At 42.3% G+C, this 25558-nt stretch overlaps 1 protein-coding gene across 1 annotated transcript; it reads left to right on the top strand.

Moving 5' to 3' along the window:
- Positions 1-243: 243 nt before the first annotated feature.
- sh3bgrl (SH3 domain binding glutamate-rich protein like) lies at positions 244-24421 on the top strand. Its single transcript, XM_049586344.1, has 4 exons — positions 244-505; positions 8443-8628; positions 23033-23113; positions 23512-24421. Exons 1-4 carry the CDS (start codon positions 461-463, stop codon positions 23545-23547), a joined length of 348 nt encoding a protein of 115 aa, XP_049442301.1. The 5' UTR covers positions 244-460; the 3' UTR covers positions 23548-24421.
- Positions 24422-25558: the final 1137 nt, after the last annotated feature.

Genomic DNA, 25558 nt, shown 5'->3' with positions numbered 1-25558 from the left:
GAAATACTGAGACAATATAACTCTGCTGTCTTGCCATCATGATAGGCCCACTGCCCCTGTGTGTGTGTGTGTGTGTGTGTGTGTGTGTGTGTGTGTGTGTGTGTGTGTGTGTGTGTGTGTGTGCGTGCGTGCGTGAACGTGCCTCAGAGTGTGTGTCCTGGCTCCACAGAGAGAGAGAGAGTGAGAGAGAGAGAGAGAGGGACTGTAAGGGGCGGGGAGGCAGAGTAGAGGCGGAGGAGGAATGTGAAGCTCCATCCAGTGCTGAGAACAGGAGCATTTGCGCAGATAGCCTGCGCTGCCTTCATCAGATACACACACGCCTTTCAGCTGGGGAACTTTGTTGTTGTTGTTGTTATTTCGTCCCGCTTGCCGAGCGATCCGCCTTGCAAAGTCTCTGCTAGAGGAAGCAGGGCAACTAACCGCTGCTTACCGGACTCGTGTCAGCACCAGGGATTTTAACATGGTGATCAAAGTGTACATAGCATCGTCCTCTGGATCCACTTCGGTAAGGAATACTAGACAAGCATTGCTTTTATGTGTGTGATGTTTTTATCGGTGGGTTGATCTGCAGCATCCAGCGCTTGTTTTGACAAATAAAAGGCTGCTGAACTTTTATTGAACTCACCAACTGATGTCCATCCGGCTGTCATCCACACGGTCTGGAGTGGGTCTGACTCATCAGTAAGCATGCTGCTCTGCCCTCCTCAAGACTTAAGACACAGATGGAGTCTGTCAGTAACTTTGTCACAAAGTAAGAGACACACAGGAAGTTTGAGGCTGGTTAACTGAGCAGGGCAGACTTCTCTTTGCGCTGTGGCTTGTCACAGGGTTTCCTGAATTCACGTCAGTGTATCTGCAGCTGAAAGCAGGCTGACAAACAGGAAAGGCATGCAGTGAAAATCCATAAATGTACTTAAAAGGTCTTGGTGTGTCACCTGATGCCATAGTGTGGCTCACAGGTTGTGTGTTTGATAAGGGGACAGTGTCCTGCAGGGATCAATGTCCTGCAGCCCAGATGACCATCAGCTTCACTCTTGCCAGCCTCTTCCAGAGTGGAGAGGAACGATGGTGATGCAATTCTCCAGGGCCCCTTTTTAGACATGCAGCTGCAGCTTAGGAACACTTATGCTCTGTTTAGGACTTGTTGGAGGTCTCGAGTTGCAGGAATTTGTCATTTAAAGCTTGAATTCTGGCTATAGCACACTGTTCTTGTGTAGTTGGCTTACGGCTACTGCAAGAGTCTGAGGTGATGTGGAATATTACTAGCCACTGCTAGGTGCTTGTCATAGTCTAGGATGTTACTAGTATGCTTTATAGTGTTGTGATGGAAGTGGTGCAGATATTACAGCCTTCAAAATCAAGCTCCTACATCGAAGTCACTTAAATTAAAGTCCCATGTTACACAATGTGGTTTAGGTCACATTTAGAATGATTTACTCTCATTGTGCAGCTTGTCGTGGCAGCTCACGCAGGAGGAAGTGATCAAGCAGAGTGTCTTTTCAGTTGGACAGCTCTGTGTAACTTTATTGCCCTTACAGTCAATGACATTTGCACAAGCTCATCAGCAGTCTTATGGGACGGAAGCTTCCTGTAAAGCCGGAGCAGTCGGAGTTCAGAGCCAGTGATGTGCATCACTGTGCTGGAGCCTGTCCGGGAAAAATGCATTACCTCTCATCGATCTGTCTTTAGCAGAGTCTGCTACAACAAGTGGACAAGCTTATGTCCTCTTAAAAGCTTGCACAAACACACTTATAATTAGTCTATGCTATCATCTCTATTCAACATCCTCTTTTAGAGTTGGAGGAAAAACAACAGTGTTGCTAACTAAAGTGCCATAAACCCATTATGTCTGTTATATGTTAGTCTATCAATATTAGATTCTTTCTCTGTGCAATGTCTGCCTTCAATGGAATACAAATGTAATAAATTAATACAAATGTAGTCCATTAAAAAGAGACATTCAGACCAGTAAAACGCCGCTGAGTGACAAATTGTGGTCGAGAACCCTCAGCTTGCAGTTTGATTGCATCAGTTTGCACAAAACAATGTGATTGCATTCCACGATCCAGCAACGTCTGCTGCTACATGAATCACTCCAGTCTAATTCAGCTTGTGAATGGAGAGACAGCCGAAACACAGAAAAGAAGTAGGAGTATGTAAAAAAAAAAAAAAAAAAAACTACATAAAAAAGCATTTGCTCCACTGAGGGAACAATTGCAGGTCAGCGAGAGAGACGGAGAAAGATTAGCCAGAGGGATGTATCAGATTTAGCGCTTGACAAGTTACAACAGTCAGCATTATTCAGTATTTTCTAAAGACATAAAGTTCTGTTCCACATCAGTGTGTATTTATAGCTATTAATGCGTATTGATTTTATACAGAATCTGATCCACATGATGGCCGAACATTTTCTGAAATGGTTCTTTGTAGCACCAAGGCTGGTAAACATCTTAAAAGGTTTATCTGACTGAACTCTTCGGTATCTAATCTAAGACAGCCACAGCTGATTTACAAAAGATGTAGTAATGCACAAAGGTCACATAGAGAAGAACTGTATGGAAATGACAGACGATGAAGAACTGAAGTGAGTTATGTCAACATGATTGCTCCTCAACATTTCCCATCTGCATGAATGGTTAATAGATTAAGTGGTATGTGTCTGTCCATAGACCTCCACATACAAGAGTATACTTACAGTCCATTATAATAATCCTGGAATAAATGCTGTCTTTGTGAAGCTTTGGTGCAATAGTTGGAAGAAAAATATGATATAAGTGCCTTATACTATAAAGCTATTTAGCAAAAGACCACAGACTGCAGTTTGCATATTATCATTGTGTGGAATCAGCACCTTTCTGACAGAAAAAAAGGAACAATAAACTACAAAAATAGGATTGTTTCAGGTCTGTGTCTCAGGTTAGTGTCACTGAGCAAAGCACTTACTGCCAGCTTAGTTCTCCCCTGACCCTTGACCTTTATAGTCCCTTGTGTAGGGTGGTAACCCTGCAAAGTGAATATGAGGTGACATCATTGTATTTCCACCAAGTAATGAGAAGCAGAATGTTTGAGTCACCTGAAGAAATGATGTTGTGATTTGCTGTGAATTCTCCAGAAAGACTTCTACTGTTACCGTCAATGGCTCTGTAGACATGAGGTCATGCTGCGTACCCATATCCTTATGTTGACCTCAGCTGTGACAGAAATGAAAGGGGACCTATTATGCTCATTTTCAGGTTAATACTTGCATTTTGGGTTTTCTAACATGTTTATATTTATGTTTATGTTCTTTAATGTTCAAAAAACACTTTATTTTCCTCATACTGTCTGAGCTGGAACACCCGTGTTCACCTCCTGCCTGAGACAAGCCATTTTAGCATCTGTCTCTTTGAACCCCCCCTCCTGAAAAAGCCAAGTCTGCTCTGATTGGTCAGTGCTTCTGGGTTGTCTCTATCTCAGCATCTGAAAATGAATGTAGGTGGCACTTTCTACTTTCTCCAATTAAAGCTTCTAAACACAACAGGACATGTTCCAATACAAATATGATCCAAAATTTTGGAGACATTAACAACATTGGCAACTAAAATGACACATTTCCCTGGTATTAGCATGTAGCTACATGTAGCAGTGTACTTGCAGCCAGGAAACGATTGGCTGACTCCAAATGTCTGGACTTCACTGCACTTGCAGGCTCTTCCAGACTTTGCAGGCACATTCCTGGGAAATCTGGAAGTGTTTAGGGCTTGACGTGATGGTGAACTCATCACAGTGCGTATGACTTAAGTCTGCAAGGGCTCAGTCTGCAAGTCCAGAGGATGGACATTTGGATTCAACCATTGTAATGGGGTAGTGTATAGCGGCAATTTCTACCATGAAAAATCTCCAATAAAAGCTTCTTAACATAACAGGACATGTTCAAGCAGGTACATGATCCAAAATTTGGGAGAAATTACAACACTGGCAACCAAGATTACATGTTTCCCTGATGTTAGCATGTAGCTACATGTAGGAGTGTAGGCTAAGTAATGTACACAGCTGCAGTAATGTGCCTGAAGCAGACGACCATATAAAGAAATCGGTCACAATCTGAAGTCACCTGTCTCAAAAGCAGAAAAAAGTGGAAACAGAGCATTCAGAACAGTTTGAAGCCTGAGATATTTGCTCAGATGGATTACTTTTACAAAAGTGTACCCTATTAATTGAAACTTTGGCCAAGTTTAATATCAGCATGGGACTTTTTGTAACAAGTAAAAATATAATAGGTCCCCATTCAAGAATATATATATTCTAATAATATTTGTGCCTGTAGTATTTTTGAGAGAACAGTGCCAACTTTTCTAAATTCACCTGCTTGTTAGGTTACAGTGAGGCCAAATTTGAATTACAATCCAGGCTATCTTTTTAATTTGCACATGCAAATAATACACACCTGTAGCAGTGTATCTAGACTGTGGAGCATTAACTGAAAAAGAATGTGTCTGTGGCAAGAGCCAAAAACTTCCTAGCACCAGAGAACACTTACTGCCCCATTTCCCCTTAAGCACTGCAGACACACTATTGTACAATTTCCTCCTTGCCACTATAAATGTACTAAGAATCAGTAACAACTTGGGATTTTTTTTAGTATGCACAGAATATGCATTGTTCGAAGTCCCCTGCTTTCTGCTTCAGATTCACTGCTTCTTTTCACTGTGGGTTTGACATTAGGGCCTGTAGGTCAGGCTTGAGTTGGACGGCTGCTACAAGGAATTCGTCAGTCTGTATAAAAGGTTATTTTTTGGCCTTCTGCTGTTGTAGCAATGAGGGAACCCAGCCAGAGCAGCAGTGTAAGGCTCTTTTGTAACAGTGTTGTAATGCTGACTGAGCTCGAGATTGGGTGGAGGCTACTGTTGCCGCTAAAATTCCACTAAGCGTCTGTTTTCGGCACAAATCAGACTTGATCTAATCAAGACAAAAACCTTTATCCCTAATAAACACACAGGGCTGGGGCTGATTTATGTTTCCTTTAGTCCAGGCGCAGGATTTTCCTGCATTCAAACGTCAGACTCCTGAGCCATTAGAAAGGTCACTTAGTCTTTCCAACAAAGACAAATTCAGCTTAAATGTCTTTTCCTTTACATGTGAGTAAATTGCACATGAATTGACCTTAGCCCCGAGTCGACATAACTGATTGAATCAGTCTCCACCATATTGATCCAAGCCTTTGTTGTGGATACAGTGCATCCAATCAATGCCTGCCATTGTCTGGCAGCTGTTAATGCCAGAGATCTGCCCTTTTTCAGGGATTGATCTGCTCTGGATCTGATCTCATGGCCCTGGCACCTCTCTCACATGATGATGATGATGACGGCAATGGAATGTAAACCAAAGAGCGTATGTTACAGATTTCCTCTCAACATCCGTGGCTTTTGTTTGTTTGCCTACTTGGAGTCAAAATAATGATCTGTGCAACAATAGATTTGTTTTACTGTGACATACCGTAAGCCTTAAATCTATACCTATAATTTTCAATAATAAATACACTGGAAATGATTTTTGTTCAAAATTGCATTAAAAAAGTAACAGATATTGAATGAATCAGAAGCTTTTTAGTGCGCTGCTGACCACTCATATTGTTAGATGTATACCAGAGTCCTGCACAGGTCCAGATCTGCAAACCCAAAAGTTCAGCTTCAGCTGATGGGAACTTCAAAAGCTTTTAAAAGCATTTGGTCATAAACCATAATACTGGGCACATTAAAACTTGACCTGATGATGGTGCATGGGGGTTAGTCTCGTGATCACCATGGTTAGTACATTCCTTAAGTACAATTCTTATACAGCAGATGTTGAGATATTTCACAGAATAAGTAAAATCTTTGACCTACTGGTGGCGCTATGGAAAATGTCAGGATATCATCAAAGTTATGGGGATCCCTCCTCTGGGGATCATGAATGTCTGCACTAGTAACTCATCAAATAGTTTTTGAGTTATTTCAATAAAAAACAAAAATGTAAACCCCATGGTGGTGCCAGAGGAAATGTCAGGGAACCCCAAAATCCAGTAGGATTCATCATGTGTGGACCATGAATGTCTGTTTTAAATTTCATGGCAATCCATAGTTGTTGAGATATTTCAGTCTGGAGCAAAGTGGTGGACTGGCCAACCAGTATTGCCACCCACAGAGGCATGGTGCTAACATGACAAAAGAGTTACTGCCTGATTGGTGTCTAGACAAAACAAACAACACAGAGAAAACTTCTCTCCTGCTTTTGCATGTTGTTTAACTCACTGTTGGTTATTTGCATACCAAGGTATTGCAAGAGAAAGCATAAATTAAGGAAATCAAATTATGTGGCTTTCTGGGCCCGCCTGTTTATTGTCTGCACTGACTCATCTCTCTCACTCTTGTCTATTTTATAACGACTGAGGAGTAATTTTGTTGCATTCCATGGAGATAGATAAGGAGTAATGCAGGGAGAAGACCAGTTGTTTATTACCGCACCCAAAGGCATCGGCAGCCTGTTTCTTTCCATATTAAAATCACCAGGAGCTTCACTTAAGAAACTAGAGAACCATGCAAAGGGCTAAAGGGGGCAACGCTGGGAACTCTCACTGTGCAATTAGAGTCGGGGGCAGATGGCCTGATGCCAGTTTGCCCTACAAATTAATTTTGCTTGGCAACAGTACAATGCAGGCTTCTTGGGCAATGGCCAGAGTGCACCAAAAGAAAGGAGAAAAGAGGAGAAAGTGGATCCTTGCGCTTAAATTGTCATTTTAGCAATTAAGGATAAAGTTAGTTTTGTTGGCGTTTTGGATAAGAGTACAAGCTCCTTGTGTACAATGCTAATGCAAGTCAAAAGGGAGACAGAGCAGGTGGTGCAGATTCTTCCATCAGAGAGTGGATTGTCTGTGTTTAGACACAGAGTTAGTTAAAGCGAGTCTGAGCTCATGGTGTTCCACTGCGTTGCTTCATCCCGTGCTGGCTTCCAGAGCAGGTGGGAAGAGAGCTGGTTTTAGGACTTTGGCCTCGGGTGTGCAACTGCCATTAAATGATTCAAACTGCACCACAGCTAATCTGCCAGCATTGTCAGCTCCCTCATTTCCATGCCTCAGTGTTGTTGCTTCAGCAGATGGCTGAATAATAAATAATCCACCTGTCTCGTCTGCACACCATAAAGCTGGGAGGAGCCCTCATGTAGAGGTGTCTGGACTGGAAGACAATAAATTATTATACAAAGAACTTTGTTGTGTTTTTACCATCATATTGGCTTCATTTTGATTTTCATTTGATTCGTGTGTGAATGTGTGTGTGTGTGCAGCTGAGGCTCGATGTGTGTGTCTCCTTGCAGCAGGCCTTATTTGGCTCGTGTTTGACCAGTTACCTCCTCTCGAGTCCCAGAGGAGCTCTTGTTTCCGTCTGGCCTTGTAGGGCCATCCTCCCTCTTACACACACCCACTGAGACCTCATTGGACCACAATTTCATACACTAAATCACACACATGCACACACACATCCATATAGATAGAGGCTTAAGCAGCAACAAGACATCCAGACGAGCACACATTTCTATCCATTCTCTAGCCTCTTTATTACCTTGCTATATGTCTGTATTTGGGTTACTCTGTGACAAAACCACTTAAGGACAAACCTGATAGTGTACTTTAAAAGAGCTGAGATCCCATAGGGTGTCACTATGTCAGTTTTGATACATTTTTATTTCCCATTGGGTCACAGAGTTGCTTATTTGCATCCTCTCAGATGAAAGGCTTGCAGTTTTGCATCGAGCAGGATGGACTATTTTAATAGTGTCACAAATGTTAAATATGGTGCTGTGCCAATGCAACAGAACTGCCTTTTGTGAGAATGCGGAGCCTTTCAAAATTAATCACATTGACATGAAAATCCCAGATAGTGAGAAAGACAGCAACTCTCATGTGTGGACTGCCAACACAGTCTCTCTTTGTGGGAAATCTGCTCACTTTATTGTATAAAAATGATCAGCTTAGACAGTCTGTCAAATTAAAAGCATGCAAAGTGTTACAAATGCTTTTGAAATAGTTCCATTTTAAACAAGAAAGTGCAATTTCCTGTTAAAATGTAAGGAGTATGATGGGAGTCAACTCTCGGGAGTTGCCGTCCTCGTCACTATCTGGCAGTTTCAATGCTTATAAAACACAATCTGTCCCTGCTTAGCCTTGCCCAAGTTCACCCTCTTCTATCCTCTTGTTGTATCACTTCATTCACTTGTCAGCAAACGAGTGGTAACTTAGTAACAGAGCAGCCAGCGATCTCCATGGTGTAAATTCTCACAGCAGATAAGAAGTGTCCTTATTCCTGCAGCAGACTGATGGCAGTATGGTGAACTGGGGCCCTTATGTTTCCTCATACGGCTGAAAGTTAACAACACGTCTAGCTGACAACTTCCCCCTCTGTCAACCTCTCTCGTCTCCCTCACATGCAGATTAAGAAGCAGCAGCAGGATGTGATGGGCTTCCTGGCGGCCAATAAGATCGAATTCGAGGAGTGTGACATCGCCGCCAATGAGGGCAACAGGAAGTGGATGAGAGAGAATATTCCGGAGGAGTCCAGGCCGGCCACGGGGAACCCTCTCCCCCCACAGATATTTAACGAAAGCAAATATTGCGGGGTGAGGCACACATGCACACAGATGCTCTGAATTATTGGCTCATGATTGTTGCAGTGCTACTCTGATATGTCACACACACAGCTGCAGCTACCATCAAGCTCATCTCAGGACACAAATCATGCATGGTGGGGCTTGAATGCTGATTCGGATGTTTTTAGACTAAACACATTTAAAGCTGCACTAACCAAAATATTTAGATTAACAATAGATCACATTACTGTGCGTAATGTGAAAGGTGTCACTCATAGTGACCGACCCACCGAGAATCATCATACAGCTCAGCAGTTTCCCTCAGCTCTACAGTACCTTTTTTCACAGATCATTTTTTTTGGTGTTATAGCCTGCAACGTCACTGTTGTAATCCACTCCCATGGCTCTCATCAGTGTTCTTTAAAACTGAGATAAACCTACTGTACACTCCCCACCCAGCACCAGCGTAGACAGACAAAGTTAGTGACTAGCTGGTGCACATAGTGGAGACTTTAGCAGTTAAATCTACTCTTATCTTTCTTGCATTTCACACAGCAGTTTTTGCTGTGTTTGAACATCCACAACTCCCGCCTTCCTCCAAGTCTCATCCCCCTCCTCCTGCAACTCCACCTCCTTCCAAAGGCCTACTCCCCCCTCCTCCATTACGTCCTCATTACATCCATGATAGACGTAGGCATTAGCCCTTTTTAGGGATAGGGATTGTCCAAATTTGCAGGAAAGCCTAATCAGTCTTCGTTCAGCATTGGCAGTATAAAAACAAAATCGGGGAGTGCAGTGAAATGCCGCCTGTCTACTTTTACAGAATGTGCCTCTTTTGGGGCAATCGGGGGCGAGCAAGCAACGTGTAGCTCAGCATGTGACGTAAACAGTGACTTACTCTGAGGGAAACTGCAGCTGGTCAGTCAGGCGATTCTCTCATAAATCGGCCCGTCCTTCACCGTCCCTGTCATTTGACGGTTAATGGCCTCTTCATTTGCGAGGACAAGGAGGGTGCGCAATTCCTTGTCTCCCCAGTTGCTCATCTTTACAGTGTCTTTCAGGTTTGTGTTTCCCTCTTGCTATTAGCTGCTCATTCCTGCTATCAGCTGTTTCCTGTTTATCCACCGCCAGTGGGTCGCACATGCGGTGTCATTAACAGCTCCTCCCACAAGTCATCAACAGCCCCTCCCGTGGCGGAAGGGTGCCTCGTTCTTTTTAAACCAAAAAGGTTCCACCAATATGTTTACCCCTACCCAGTGGCAAATTGGGCACCTCGGATCGACTTGCCAATCCGGCTCTGTTTGTCTAAACGCTCGCAGCTTGCCGGCCAAACAGCCTATTTGCCGAAAATCTGCCAGTGTAAAAGGAGCTATTGCCAAGGTAACGTTAGATACACGGAAGAGGAGAGTGAGTGTAACGTTACAACCAAGACAGTCAAACGCAACCCCAGTGAGTAAAACTCAACCGGAGTCAGTGATGACCGATGAGTTTTAGAATAAGGTTACAGTGCTAACGTTAGATAGTAGCGTTAACGTTACTAGTGAGTGAAAACGCACAAGGAAGATAACGCTAATGTTTCAGAGTCTACGCTACAGTAGGCTAACGTTAGCCATTAGCAACTGGATGCTGTGTTGTCATATATAAGGTTATAGCCTAAGTTACATTAGAGGCAGACGGTTACATCAGTTGGAGGCCTCCACGTGGGGAAGACAGACAGGACGCTTGGCCAATCATTGCATTCGTCAGAGCTTTATTAGAACCATATGAGAATGGTACAATTATGAGTTTTTATCTCTGGTGGAATTCACTTATATATTAGTGTGCCATCAGCTTATTAATAGCATTTTAACCTAAACAAAGAAACAAAGAAATTTCCAGAAAGGTAAGTGTCGCTTTCAGAGACAGATATTTCCTTAGTTGGTGGAGACATTAACAGAGCTAAAATGAGAGTGAATATTGGATTTACATTCAACAGGTAAACAGAACCAGAATACTGATGTTACTCCATAAAAAATAGATTTAGTGAAAAGGAAACTCTAACACATTAGCCATAAGGGTTATAATATCTCAGTGCCCCCAAATTACCAAAACAATATGACTGCTTTACATTTTCAATCTAATAAGTTTAAGATTTTGACTTTATCTACCCAGGGCTGCCAACTTTTCAAAAAACCTTGGAGTGAGATTTGGTGGGGCCAACCGAAATTTTGCTACATACACAATTTTTTGTATGGCCCATTCAGCATCATTACCATACAGCAAAAAAAGTTTGGTTTTTTTTGTTTTTTGTTTTTTTTTTTAAATATACCATTTTCCATACATCAGTAGTTCTCAATGTATTAGCCTAACTCAGAGTGTACCAATTGAACCAACTGACCCAACAGTAAGACACAAGACACAGCATGGCTCAAATTTGTGCATGTTTACTTTGGGATTCTGTATAAAAATAAAGTCATCAAATAGTAAACAGATATGCAACATCATGCAAGAAACATTTAAATAAAAATGAAAACCCCCAAAAGCTATGTTATTGTGACATTTTTGAACATCCCCAAACTACATGCAGCTAATACCAATTTAAATTAAAAAAATAAAATAAAATTAAAGTTTAACCATTTATACAAACAATTCCCAAAATAGGGAGGCTACTGTCAAAGTCCTTAAGATCTGTGTACTTTGTTGTACTTGCTTGTGGCCTTTTTTGAGGCCTTGATGATTTCTGGGGAGGGCTCCCACGTGAAGCAGGACTCCAGGCCAGCCATCTTTATTGTGATTATTGATGACAGGGTTCCATCCAGAGCCAGGCTGTTCCTGGTTTTAGTCTCTCTCTCTCTCTGCATCTGCATTGGAGTGAGGTAACACCAGGACCAGCTTTGCAATGGTGGCAAGCTTCATGAACAGACTTAACCCTGTCACCTATGAAGAATGAACCAAGAACACAGTGGAAAAAAATCTCACATTCCTTCAAAAGATGAGTAAAGGTTGATAATTAATTTAGTCTAAAACAAAATGTACGCACCTACTGTTGATGCTTTATACATACATAACAAATTATTCTAATTTGTATATACTACTATATATACAGTAATTAATATACAATTATAGAGCAGCATAGAGGAATGGTTTTGTACAGATAAAACAGACAAAATTAATGAGGCATCAACCTACAGTATACTTTTACAGCTGCATTAAAACCTCAAAATAATATTTACAAAGCTCTCGAAATGCCTTTAAATGATCTCACAACACACAAAAAACAAATATGCAAATGTTACTTACAGTTGAAGAGCACAAACACTTAACATACATACCTGAAAAGAGCGGGGGAAATCGATCTTCTTCTTTTTCTTCTTCTTCTTCTTCTTCTTCTTCTTCTTCTGAGTGCAATCCTGGTGTCACTTGGGCCACAGCGCCACCAACATCCAATGTAGCGGTCGGGAGGTGTGTTGCGCATTGAAACAGGGACTTTTTTTGTTTTGGCTCCAAGGGCGTAGGTTTGATTTTCACATTGGTAGGGACATAAAATTGCTCCATGGCGGCGACCTGTATGTTGGTGATTTTTTAATGCAATTTCACGTCATGTGAAACTGATCACTGCTTTATAATACATATTTAGATATCTACACTAAATACAAGAATGTCTTGGTTAATGTATTCTCTAATGTTATCAGTTACATGAATATACACTGATAACTTCACCACATCTGTCCGTATGTGCTTCCCAGGGTAAACTATAATAATAACAATAACAGTATACTCTGAAGGGGCTTAACTTCAGTACCAGCCTGCGGTCTGGTTTGGTAACAGAGTCCTGCACGGGTCCAGTTTTCAAGATCCGCCCCGACCCGGCGACGTACAAACCCGCACCCGAACCGCAAACCCGCGCATCAGGCCAGTTAGTACCGCAACCTGGTCCGACCCGTTGAAACACGACCCGCAGCCCGACCCGTTACCCGGATTTAAAGTAATCATGTTGGGTCATATTGGCTGAATATTGAACAGCATATCGCCACAGTTAAGGTGCCAGTAAGTAAACAGCGACCTGAATAAAGCAGCTCTCACAATAAAAACCTGACTTCAGCGCCATCATCAACCCTCTGTGTTCTTCTCTCACACGAGTGTAAAAGCACTCGTTTGTTACGTTTAATGCTTTTAAACTTGTAATCTATGTAAAGGAACTTTACATGTGTAATAATAGACTTACTTTCTGTCCGTTCAGCAGTTACGAGCTGTCACGTGTTTTTAGAATCCATCGAGGAGAGAAGTAATCCATCAGAGAAACACTTCAGAAACATTATAAAGTGATAGTTGTACATTTTATCCATTTATTTCTCAAATACTTAAATAATTATTTACTGTTTTGGAAGCGGCGCTTGTTAGACGGTGGCAGCCATGTTGATTCTGTCGTCCAATCACAAATTGTGTTATTCGATGGTGAAATGTATGTAAACAGCTGAACCAATGACCGTTGCAAAATAGCAGAGGCGATCCTCAGAGAGTAAATAATGACCAAGATAGTTATCTGTAGTTTACCGAACTAATGACTGATGTGTTTATCTAAAACCTGCGATCCGACCTGCATATTATTTTTTCCACCCAGATCCGAACCTGGGAAAAAATGTTTTTTGAAAACCACCCGCAAATCAGCTGTTTTTTGCGGGTACCCGACCCAGTGCAGGACTCTGGTTGGTAACAGTGATCCGAATTGATATTGATATCGGGTAAAAACATATATTATGCATGAATCAATATTTTTACTTACCCCTAGTCACAATGCTGAATCTCACTATCAACATATATCCTTCATGATTCAATCTCACCTGTGAGGCTCCTGTCTCTCCTCTATCTCCCCCTGTCTCTCTTCCATTTCCTTGTGTCAGTTTCCTGCCTCACCTCCTCCATCTCCTCCATCTCCTCCAGTATCTCTACTACTTGTCATCTGACAAAAAATATATTGATGCAAGACATGGTGAACAGTGGGACAATCTGAGAAGCATACTGTATGTTTTACAATTGTGTAATTCATTAAACAACATCTGAATGTATATAGGCTAAAGAACAGCCATAATGTCAACACAAGTTAGTCAGTTTCATCATTCATTCATTCATTCATTCATTCATTCATCTTTTAACCGCTTCATCCTCTTGAAGGTCGCGGGGGGGGGGGGGCTGGAGCCTATCCCAGTGAGAGGCAGGGTACACCCTGGACAGGTCGCCAGACTATCGTAGGGCTGACACATAGAGACAGACAACCATTCACGCTCACATTCACACCTACGGACAATTTAGAGTTACCAATTAACCTAGTCCCCAATCTGCATGTCTTTGGACTGTGGGAGGAAGCCGGAGTGCCCGGAGAGAACCCACGCTGACACGCTGACACGGGGAGAACATACAGACTCCGCACAGAAGGGCTCCCACGCCCGGGATCAAACCAGCAACCCTCTTGCTGTGAGGCGAGAGTGCTAACCACCACACCACCGTGCCGCCCCCAGTTTCATCATATTAAACATAAATAAAGTAAATCAACAAAAATGTAAATGCTCCAAAATCATTATAATACAACTGTGTGCAAAATGTTGCACTTACAACCAATATCTATTACATGAATATGACTATTGGTGTTTTTACTGGGAGCAGTGGATCTCTATTCTCCTAAGTCTCTCCTTCACACACCATGGATGCTGAAGACTGTCACTGAAGGAGCTATTATTTATAGTGTTTACACTTTATTTATTCAGACTGTTTATATCATGTCATCTTACTACAAACATTAATTTTAACTATGTCATCACTACATGACATCTATGATTGCTGATGGAACATGTGAAGTGGAATTTCATGTTCTCTGGCTTAAAATATTGATCTAATAGTTGCCAGACTTAGCTCAGCTAGTATTAGCTCGTTAGCATCTCATTACCTAGCAAAGAGTTGCCAAAGAGCGCCATTCAGTTAGCCTAACATCAACAGGTGTTTGTTTAGCTTATTTACTGAACCAACCGACTCACTGTTCACACTTGGCACTCCGGTGTGGAGCGCTAATGGTGACGCGCGTGTATGTGTCGTTCCCTCACGAACTGCCGTGAGCTGTACGGTGACGCGCACACACCACAAAGTCTTTGGAGAGAGCGGCGCTGGGGAGGACCAATCAAGCAGCATTTGAAGGAGTATTTAAATATTTGGGGAAAAGAGAGTGAAGAAGCTGAGAGTTAGAAAGACTGATACCATATATATATATATATATATATATATATATATGTGTGTGTGTGTGTGTGTGTATATGAATGCCATTCAGTTAGCCTAACATCAACACACACACACACACACACACACACACACATATATATATATATATATATATATATATATATATATACAGTACAGGCCAAAAGTTTGGACACACCTTCTCATTCAATGCGTTTTCTTTATTTTCATGACTATTTACATTGTAGATTCTCACTGAAGGCATCAAAACTATGAATGAACACATGTGGAGTTATGTACTTAACAAAAAAAGGTGAAATAACTGAAAACATGTTTTATATTCTAGTTTCTTCAAAATAGCCACCCTTTGCTCTGATTACTGCTTTGCACACTCTTGGCATTCTCTCCATGAGCTTCAAGAGGTAGTCACCTGAAATGGTTTCCACTTCACAGGTGTGCCTTATCAGGGTTAATTAGTGGAATTTCTTGCTTTATCAATGAGGTTGGGACCATCAGTTGTGTTGTGCAGAAGTCAGGTTAATACACAGCCGACAGCCCTATTGGACAACTGTTAAAATTCATATTATGGCAAGAACCAATCAGCTAACTAAAGAAAAACGAGTGGCCATCATTACTTTAAGAAATGAAAGTCAGTCAGTCCGGAAAATTGCAAAAACTTTAAATGTGTCCCCAAAAACCATCAAGCGCTACAACGAAACTGGCACACATGAGGACCGACCCAGGAAAGGAAGACCAAGAGTCACCTCTGCTTCTGAGGATAAGTTCATCCGAGTCACCAGCCTCAGAAATCGCAAGTTAACAGCAGCTCAGATCAGAGACCAGATGAATGCCACACAGAGTTCTAGCAGCAGACCCATCTCTAGAACAACTGTTAAGAGGAGACTCAACGAATCAGGCCTTCATGGTCAAATAGCTGCTAGGAAACCACTGCTAAGGAGAGGCAACAAGCAGAAGAGATTTGTTTGGGCCAAGAAACACAAGGAATGGACATTAGACCAGTGGAAATCTGTGCTTTGGTCTGATGAGTCCAAATTTGAGATCTTTGGTTCCAACCGCCGTGTCTTTGTGAGACGCAGAAAAGGTGAACGGATGGATTCCACATGCCTGGTTCCCACTGTGAAGCATGGAGGAGGAGGTGTGATGGTGTGGGGGTGTTTTGCTGGTGACACTGTTGGGGATTTATTCAAAATTGAAGGCACACTGAACCAGCATGGTTACCACAGCATCCTGCAGCGACATGCCATCCCATCCGGTTTGCGTTTAGTTGGACGATCATTTATTTTTCAACAGGACAATGACCCCAAACACACCTCCAGGTTGTGTAAGGGCTATTTGACCAAGAAGGAGAGTGATGGAGTGCTGCGGCAGATGACCTGGCCTCCACAGTCACCGGACCTGAACCCAATCCAGATGGTTTGGGGTGAGCTGGACCGCAGAGTGAAGGCAAAGGGGCCAACAAGTGCTAAACACCTCTGGGAACTCCTTCAAGACTGTTGGAAAACCATTTCAGGTGACTACCTCTTGAAGCTCATGGAGAGAATGCCAAGAGTGTGCAAAGCAGTAATCAGAGCAAAGGGTGGCTATTTTGAAGAAACTAGAATATAAAACATGTTTTCAGTTATTTCACCTTTTTTTGTTAAGTACATAACTCCACATGTGTTCATTCATAGTTTTGATGCCTTCAGTGAGAATCTACAATGTAAATAGTCATGAAAATAAAGAAAACGCACTGAATGAGAAGGTGTGTCCAAACTTTTGGCCTGTACTGTATATATATATATATACAGTACAGTACAGTACACTCTTGGCATTCTCTCCATGAGCTTCAAGAGGTAGTCACCTGAAATGGTTTCCACTTCACAGGTGTGCCTTATCAGGGTTAATTAGTGGAATTTCTTGCTTTATCAATGGGGTTGGGACCATCAGTTGTGTTGTGCAGAAGTCAGGTTAATACACAGCCGACAGCCCTATTGGACAACTGTTAAAATTCATATTATGGCAAGAACCAATCAGCTAACTAAAGAAAAACGAGTGGCCATCATTACTTTAAGAAATGAAGGTCAGTCAGTCCGGAAAATTGCAAAAACTTTAAATGTGTCCCCAAGTGGAGTCGCAAAAACCATCAAGCGCTACAATGAAACTGGCATACACGAGGACCGACCCAGGAAAGGAAGACCAAGAGTCACCTCTGCTTCTGAGGATAAGTTCATCCGAGTCACCAGCCTCAGAAATCGCAAGTTAACAGCAGCTCAGATCAGAGACCAGATGAATGCCACACAGAGTTCTAGCAGCAGACCCATCTCTAGAACAACTGTTAAGAGGAGACTGCGAATCAGGCCTTCATGGTCAAATAGCTGCTAGGAAACCACTGCTAAGGAGAGGCAACAAGCAGAAGAGATTTGTTTGGGCCAAGAAACACAAGGAATGGACATTAGACCAGTGGAAATCTGTGCTTTGGTCTGATGAGTCCAAATTTGAGATCTTTGGTTCCAACCGCCGTGTCTTTGTGAGACGCAGAAAAGGTGAACGGATGGATTCCACATGCCTGGTTCCCACTGTGAAGCATGGAGGAGGAGGTGTGATGGTGTGGGGGTGTTTTGCTGGTGACGCTGTTGGGGATTTATTCAAAATTGAAGGCACACTGAACCAGCATGGCTACCACAGCATCCTGCCGCGACATGCCATCCCATCCGCTTTGCGTTTAGTTGGACGATCATTTATTTTTCAACAGGACAATGACCCCAAACACACCTCCAGGCTGTGTAAGGGCTATTTGACCAAGAAGGAGAGTGATGGAGTGCTGCGGCAGATGACCTGGCCTCCACAGTCACCGGACCTGAACCCAATCGAGATGGTTTGGGGTGAGCTGGACCGCAGAGTGAAGGCAAAGGGGCCAACAAGTGCTAAACACCTCTGGGAACTCCTTCAAGTCTGTTGGAAAACCATTTCAGGTGACTACCTCTTGAAGCTCATGGAGAGAATGCCAAGAGTGTGCAAAGCAGTAATCAGAGCAAAGGGTGGCTGTTTTGAAGAAACTAGAATATAAAACATGTTTTCAGTTATTTCACCTTTTTTTGTTAAGTACATAACTCCACATGTGTTCATTCATAGTTTTGATGCCTTCAGTGAGAATCTACAATGTAAATAGTCATGAAAATAAAGAAAATGCATTGAATGAGAAGGTGTGTCCAAACTTTTGGCCTGTACTGTATATATATATATGTATATATATATATATATATATATATATATATATATATATGTGCACACGAAATAGCCAAATCTGGTTAGCTTAGCTTAGCATAATGACTGGAAATAGATGGTAGCAGCTAACCTGGCTCTGTGATAGATTTATAATACCTAGATACAGTGGTGGGTAGAGCACTGAAAATCTATATTAAAGAAAATTCCAGTTACTTCCAGAAAAATAACTCAAGTAAAAGTGAAACTTTCCCCTTGAAAAACCTACTCAAGTAAAAGTAAAAAAAGTACCTGGTTAATACATTACTTAGAGTCCAAGTTACATTCAGTGTGGGCCAGTGCTAAATACAGAAAAACTAGGTTTGTGCCCTTCTCAGAATTATGCCAGATGAATCAGATTCAGCCATTTAATACGAAAATGTGACTTTTTTTCCCATTTAAAGTTTTACCAGGTTTCAGGCAGACATTCAGAGTGATAGCGGCATTCATGTAATATAGCAAACAAGCTAACGGTGCTAACGACAGATTGGAAATCCAGACACTGTGTCGCAGTAAGTTATTGTTAGCTGTAAACTCACCACTTCCAAACAGAAGGGAGAAAATAATGTTATGTCAGAGCCTTACGGTGGAAAGTTTCTCCTCTTGATGCAGCTTTCATGTTGCCAAGGACAAAATACGATGGAGAGATCTCATTGCAGCCTTAAGTCCCACAGGGGATGAAGAGGAGTAATGTTAAGTTAGTAATGGATAATGTTAGTAACATGATTTGACTCCTCATATTTTACATACCGGTACCGTCAGCCCACTCACTATAAATGCAGACATCGGTAACTGTAACTTTATCATTAAAATCAAAGTCTAACGTTAGCTAACTGGTAAGGTTAGCATTGATACTAGCAAGCTCACATCATTAACTTCTGTTGAAATTCCCTGTTGCAGCTGCGGCTGTCATGAGGTCAGAGGCTGCGAGTGTGTGGGTGTGTGCGAGTGAGTGCAGCCAGTTTAATTTCCATCGTCGTTCATTTCAGCGTTAACAGGGTGTTTTTTTGACCAGCTAGGCTAAAGAACATGTGAAAAATACATTCATTCATCTTCTAACCGCTTCATCCTCTTGAGGGTCGCGGGAGCCTATCCCAGCTGACATCGGGCGAGAGGCAGGGTACACCCTGGACAGGTCGCCAGACTATCGCAGGGCTGACACATAGAGACAAACAACCATTCACGCTCACATTCACACCTACGGACAATTTAGAGTTATCAATTAACCTAGTCCCCAATCTGCATGTCTTTGGACTGTGGGAGGAAGCCGGAGTGCCCAGAGAGAACCCACACTGACACGGGGAGAACATGCAAACTCCGCACAGAAGGGCTCCCACGCCCGGGATCGAACCGGCAACCCTCTTGCTGTGAGGCGACAGTGCCAACCACCACACCACCGTGCTGCCCGTGAAAAATACATTTGTTAAAAAAATACATGAAGTTAAGTCCGAGCAGGGGCCCAATTTAGACCAGGCAGGCTGTCTGTTTTGCCACTGAAGTGCTCCTTGCGTGCTTTCCCCCAACACTTGATTGTAGTTAGAGCAGTCTCGTTGCAACAAAGGTATAAATGGCAAATGTAGTGAAGTAAAAAGAAGAAGTACAGTTTGAAAAAAGGAACATGACAAGCAGTCATTCCTTAAGATCTACTATTTACTTGTAACATTACTACCCACCCCTGCCTAGATACTAGATGCCAAGATGGCACCTATTCATTCCAATGGAGTCACTTGCCTGGCTCATAAGCCAAATAAAGTGTTAGATTCCAGGTTTACTTCTGCAGTATGCGTCCCACTGATTATGTGCAGAAATGTTTCTCCTGCTGGCCCCGTCCACAAGTTCCCACTCAGCTCATAACCTTTACATAGTGATGATGTCACAGATTTTTAGATTGCTTTTCTCAGTTCTGGGAAAGTTTTACAGATATGAAATGAATCAGTGGATTAAAAATTCACAATAGAAAGAGTCATAACTGAGCTAGTTTGCAGTTTGAGGTGTCCTGTCAACAGTTTCACAGATGTCTCTTTTGTAATGGTGGCCTATGGGGAAAATGCTTTTTGGGCCACAGGGGATTTTTTTTTTGTGCAATACTGCAAGTGGCCACTGGGAAAAACAGGCTGCAAGGCAGTGCTGCTTTCTGGTGGGCCTGGGCTCTGTCCAAGGGAAACAAAATCAGCCTGAAGCTCACTACATCCATGCAAAATCCAAAGATAAAAAAGCAATAAGATATAGACACCTAACCCCTCAATAGACTACTCCCTAAAGGTGGAAGATTCAAGACGCCTCAGTCGATTTTGATTCTTTATGTCGAGCAGTTGATTTTATTTTTATTTCTCAGTCAGTGTGCAGTGTACTTCTGGGAAGGTGTCGGCCTCCAGATTTAGCTGCAGAGTGAGCATTCCTCACTTCCACACTGCTCTCTGGAACAGGCAGCCGTGGACCCAGACCCAGGGTGAGTCTGATTGAGACGGAGGCAGCAGCTCGGAGGAAGAATAAAGGCTTTGCCCCCTAAGGCTCTGACATAACCGTGTCCTCTGCCCTCTGCTCAGAAGGTTTGAATTTACAGCTCACAGCAACTTAATATGACTCAGTCTCTCTTCTGTTTGATATCAAGTGTCAGCAGAAAATGTTGCACATTTCTGATCCTTTGTTAGTGTAGTTAGTGCACATTAGCTTGGAGCGCTAACTTGGCTTGTTTACTAAATGTGAACGTTGCTGTCACCCTGAACATTCTGCCTAACCCTGTTCAAATTCTCAAACTTGAACAGCCACATCCCTTTCGACTGACATAATTCTGGCTACAGCCCTATTTTTTCCCTTGAGTTGTACAGATTAAACAAACATGACGCTGGTAGGCAGATTTATTTTCTTTTTGGATATTGCCAGGCTGCTGCTTCCAGTCATTGTGCTTAACTTTGTGGTTAGGCACTAGACTAATGGGAACAACAGTTTTTGAAAATGGTCACGTAGTGAGTGAGAGCTGCAGGCGGTAGACGCAAAATAGACTGTAATGTAATCCCTTGGGGCGTGTTCACACTGTCAATTTCCGTCCAAATGAAGTGCTTGTTTTTGCCACTGACAGGCACAGATTGTTATTAAAACTGTCTGACAACATTTTAGAGAGAATCCTACAGAGAAGTTAACTATTTCTCTTTACCTCTCACTTGCCACAACCTTTTTAATATTGTCTCCCTGCAACAACTCAAGTCTCGCAAGACTTCACTAGAAACGAGACTACTTCTTGAGTGACTCTTGGTTAGACGTAATAACAAACAGACCAGATAAACAAAAGCCCCTTTTACGTTGCCGTATTTTCCGCGAATGTTGGGTCGTTTTGCTGGCAACCTGCGAGCGTTTAGACACACACAGCCGGATTGGCAAGTTGATCCGAGGTGCCCAATTTTCCGCCTTGTAGGGTAGACATATTGATCGAACCCTTTTAGTTTAAAAAGACCAAGGTGGCCTTCCGCCACAGGAGGGGCTGTTGAAGACTTGTGGGAGGAGCTATTGATGACGCTGCATGTGGAACCCACTGGCGGTGGATAAACAGGAAACAACTGATATCAGGAATTAGCAAGCAGCTAGTAGCAAGAGGGAAACACAAACCTGGCAGACACTGTAAAGATGAGCAACTGGGGAGACAAGGAATTACGCGCCCTCCTTGTCCTCGCAAACGAAGAGGCCATTAACCGTCAGATGACGGGGACGGTGAAGAACGGGCCAATTTAGGAGAGAATTTCTGAAGGACTGACCAGCTGCGACACCGATCTACACATTTTGTTACTTGCTCACGCCCCCCATTGCCCCGAAAAAGGCACATTCTGTATAAACAAAAGTAGGTAGACGGCATTTTGCCGCACTCCCCTATGTTGTTTTTATACTGCCAATGCTGAAAGAAAACTGATTGGGCTTTCCTGCAAATTTGCACAATTCCTGTTTAAAAAGGGCTAAAAGGTAAAGGAAAACACTTTGTCTCTCTGCAGAGACCTTTCCATAATTTTGTCAGACAATACAATAACAATCTGAAGCTGTCAACGAGCACTTTTAACGGGCGTACATTGATGCTATTGCCCCGATCGATTACATTGCAGCCCATTTGCAGCTGCAGCAGTCTTTCTCAGTACCAGACCAGTTTAAAAACTGTTGGTCCCATTAACTGCTCAGACACAAAAACATGGGAAAATTGGGTCCAGGTTGAAAAATATGTAAGTTTCCCTTTAACCATCACCTTGCTCTGGCTTCATATTTAACAGTCAGGTAAAAACTGATATTGATCTTCTCATTTTACTCTCAGCAGAAAGTGAATAAGTGTATTTCTCCTAATGTCAAACTACTCATTTAAACTGCGGAGGTTAAATTTCCAGAACTGAACGATTGATTAATTGTTAAAATGAGACTGTAGCCTAATCTCCTGTGTTAGCAGATGCTGGTTTCCTCCCATTAGGACAGTGGGCCTTAAATCTCTAGTCATGCTGTGCAGCTAATGGACGGCTGTAAGTAAGGCAGCACTTGCAGGATGGGCTGTATTGAATGTCACAGACAAAGAGAACAGCATTTCCCAGGATACCAGCAGCTGTACGGCCCCTTTATAAAAATCTGTTTGTGTATGTGTGTGTGGGAGAAAAAGGAGCGAAAACAAAGGAATGAGAAGGAGTAAGGGACTGAGACTGAGAGAGACTGCAGTAAACTAAACAGTAAAAGGGTGACTGTGTTTGCTAGTTTACTGTGAGTTACATTCTCAGAGACAATACCCGCCTATCAGATTGACTACCGAGGCCTTTCCTTGGACAAATAAAACAATCCCGACAATGACCTATTCTCACAAAGAGGTCTTCATGTGGCACTGCAGCTCAGATTGTCGCCTGTAGGCGCTGATCCAAAGTCTGTTTCACATTATCATTCCTCAGGTTGGAGCTCAGATCCTCTGATCGATCTGCATCTAAAGTTCTCTCTGTGTCCTCCTCTTTCTCAGAACTATGAGGCCTTCTTTGATGCCAGGGAAGACAACGCGGTGTATGCGTTTCTGGGTCTGACTGCTCCCCCGGGCTCCAAGGTAAGCTTATGAACACAAAACCCACACTGATATCTGCCCTCTCTTTGAACTGCATTCCTGCAGCCTAGCCATGTTTCCTGTATCACCGGCTTATGTGCTTAAATATATATTTATCCTCACTGTGTGATTTCCATGCAGAAAACACACATATTACATAATACATCTGTTAATGATATCCCAACACCCGAGCAGGCCTCGCCTCCTGTTCCTCTCACACCTGCACACTGGCGCCTCCTCTGTGCCACAATGGGGACTGCAAGGAGGTGTGCCAGTTACCATAGAAACAGAGGGGTTTTCCTCTGTGCTGTGGCAGGGGATATATAAACCAATATCCTCCATTTTAATTTAACACACTCTCCCTCTTCTCTGCCTTTCTCCCCCTCTGTCTGTCTTTGCAGGAGGCCGAGGCTCTAGCGAAGAAAGCACAGCAGTAGCAGCTTTACACCGTTTCTACCTGAGACCTAAACCCAGATCTGGACCCAGACTGACCTGGAACTGATCCAGGAATAAAAAGAAGAAGCAACATTTTCACTCGGCTTATGAATACGTGGACTTTTTTTTTTCAGTATGTTTTTTTTTCTATTAATCTGTGTTCTGCTGTGCCTTGTCAGCTGTAGTGAAGGGAGGAGCTAAAGCAGAGCATTATGGGTATCTACAAACAGCTCTGCTTCCTCCTGTTAGCCTCAGCCTGCTAAGCCTATTGGCCTAATGACATGTCAATCAACCATTAGCACGGATGTGTAGCTTCCTTTTTGAGAGCACATCATCAGACTCAACAAAAAGTATGCACTTTCAAAATTTGCACCACAGATTCATCATTTGGCCGACAGAACGTCACCCATGTCACCATCAGACCATGACACAACATCTCCATCTGTTTATCTTGACAGCTTTGATTAGAGCAAGTCTTATGTGTTGAATCCTGGAAACATGCTGTGCTACTGCCAATCACATCATCGCCAAACCCGCAGCACCTTCTGTAAAAGCTACCTATTAGAATCCCATTCTGTATGTTTTTATTTACTTTATATTGTCTTAATGCTGTTTTAATAGCAAACTTTTTTCTACGAGATGATATATGTTTAAAAATAATAACACATGCCAAACTTACAAGTCTGCATACACAGAGGGATGTGAAATAGTTTTTTTTTTATTTGCTGTTTTTTTTTTTAAAGGGGAGTTGGATGACTGTTATGTTTCGCTGTGAGCATCCTGTTTCACAATGTGTTGGTAATCCCCGTTTTACATAATCTTCCCGTAAATAAAATAAAAACAAGACTGCAAATAAAACTGCAAGCCTGACTTTCAGTACTTTGGTGGTTGTCATTAAGTAAGTCAAACAAATTTGAAATTAATTCTGCCTTCTTATAACATGCAGTTGTTTTCATGTATAATAAATGAGTTTACAGATCATGCCTAATCTTTGGCTTGACTCTGTGTGGACATAAAGGGGCAGTCAAGCATTTGGGATGAGTGATTTCATTGTCCTGAAAGCAGCGTTGTAGTCAAGCCCACCTAAACCGATAACAAGTCATGACCGAGATCAGAGTGTATCGAGATTGAGACAAGACCAAGACTTAAAGGGGTTGAGACCAAGTCAAGGCCAGGTCAATGCGAGTCCCATATTGTATGACGCACTTAATATAAAATGTAGAACATGCAAACCAAAGGCTGTCCTCAACTACACTCCCATGAAAATACCCACAGAAACCCAATGAAGATTCCTTTTCATTCACTTCTTTTATTGTTATATATGTATATATGTTTGTATGTGTAAGTGTACCAAAAGTTATGTTTTGATAGAATAATCAGAAAGAATTGAAGAAGTGAATTTTATGCGTGAGAATTTTACTGTGTCTTCTGTGGGCAAACGAATATAAACACTAAGGAACTGAAACCAACAACAATCTTTATTCAACACTGTTTCTTATCCACTCATTTTTGCACCGGCAGTTTAGTGATATCTTTGCAGTTGTGCTCTTTACCGGTCTTGAAATGAAATCCAGAGTCTGCTTTGTTGGAGATCAAGACGAGACTGAGTAAAAATGCAGTCGAGATGAGACTGAGTCTTGAGACCAATGTCAAGTACCACAACGCTACTAGAAAGTATAAACACCGTAAAAGAGAAAGAAGAATTCTTTTGAAGAAGTCATCCCACACTGAGTTACTGGTATTTGTGAATCACAAGATGCTACAGATATTCCCCAGAATGTTATCCAACCACTCAAAGTGTGTCTCAGCAGTTTTTACGTCCTTGTATTTTTCTCAGTCTGTGCTATTTTGTGTTTCTACTCCATCACATTTCAGCATCAAATATTCTTCTCTTTACTACACCACATTTTTATGGCAGCTGTGGTAAGTAGGTACTTTTCAGAATAAGATTTGACATAAAACAAATTGACAAACTTAGAAGATATTAAAGAATAAAACTGCAACATAAGGAGC

Source organism: Epinephelus fuscoguttatus, linkage group LG9, assembly GCF_011397635.1.
Source record: "Epinephelus fuscoguttatus linkage group LG9, E.fuscoguttatus.final_Chr_v1".
NCBI lineage: Eukaryota > Metazoa > Chordata > Actinopteri > Perciformes > Serranidae > Epinephelus > Epinephelus fuscoguttatus.
Note: the sequence above shows the minus strand (reverse complement) of the source record. Positions and strands in the feature narration are given on the sequence as shown.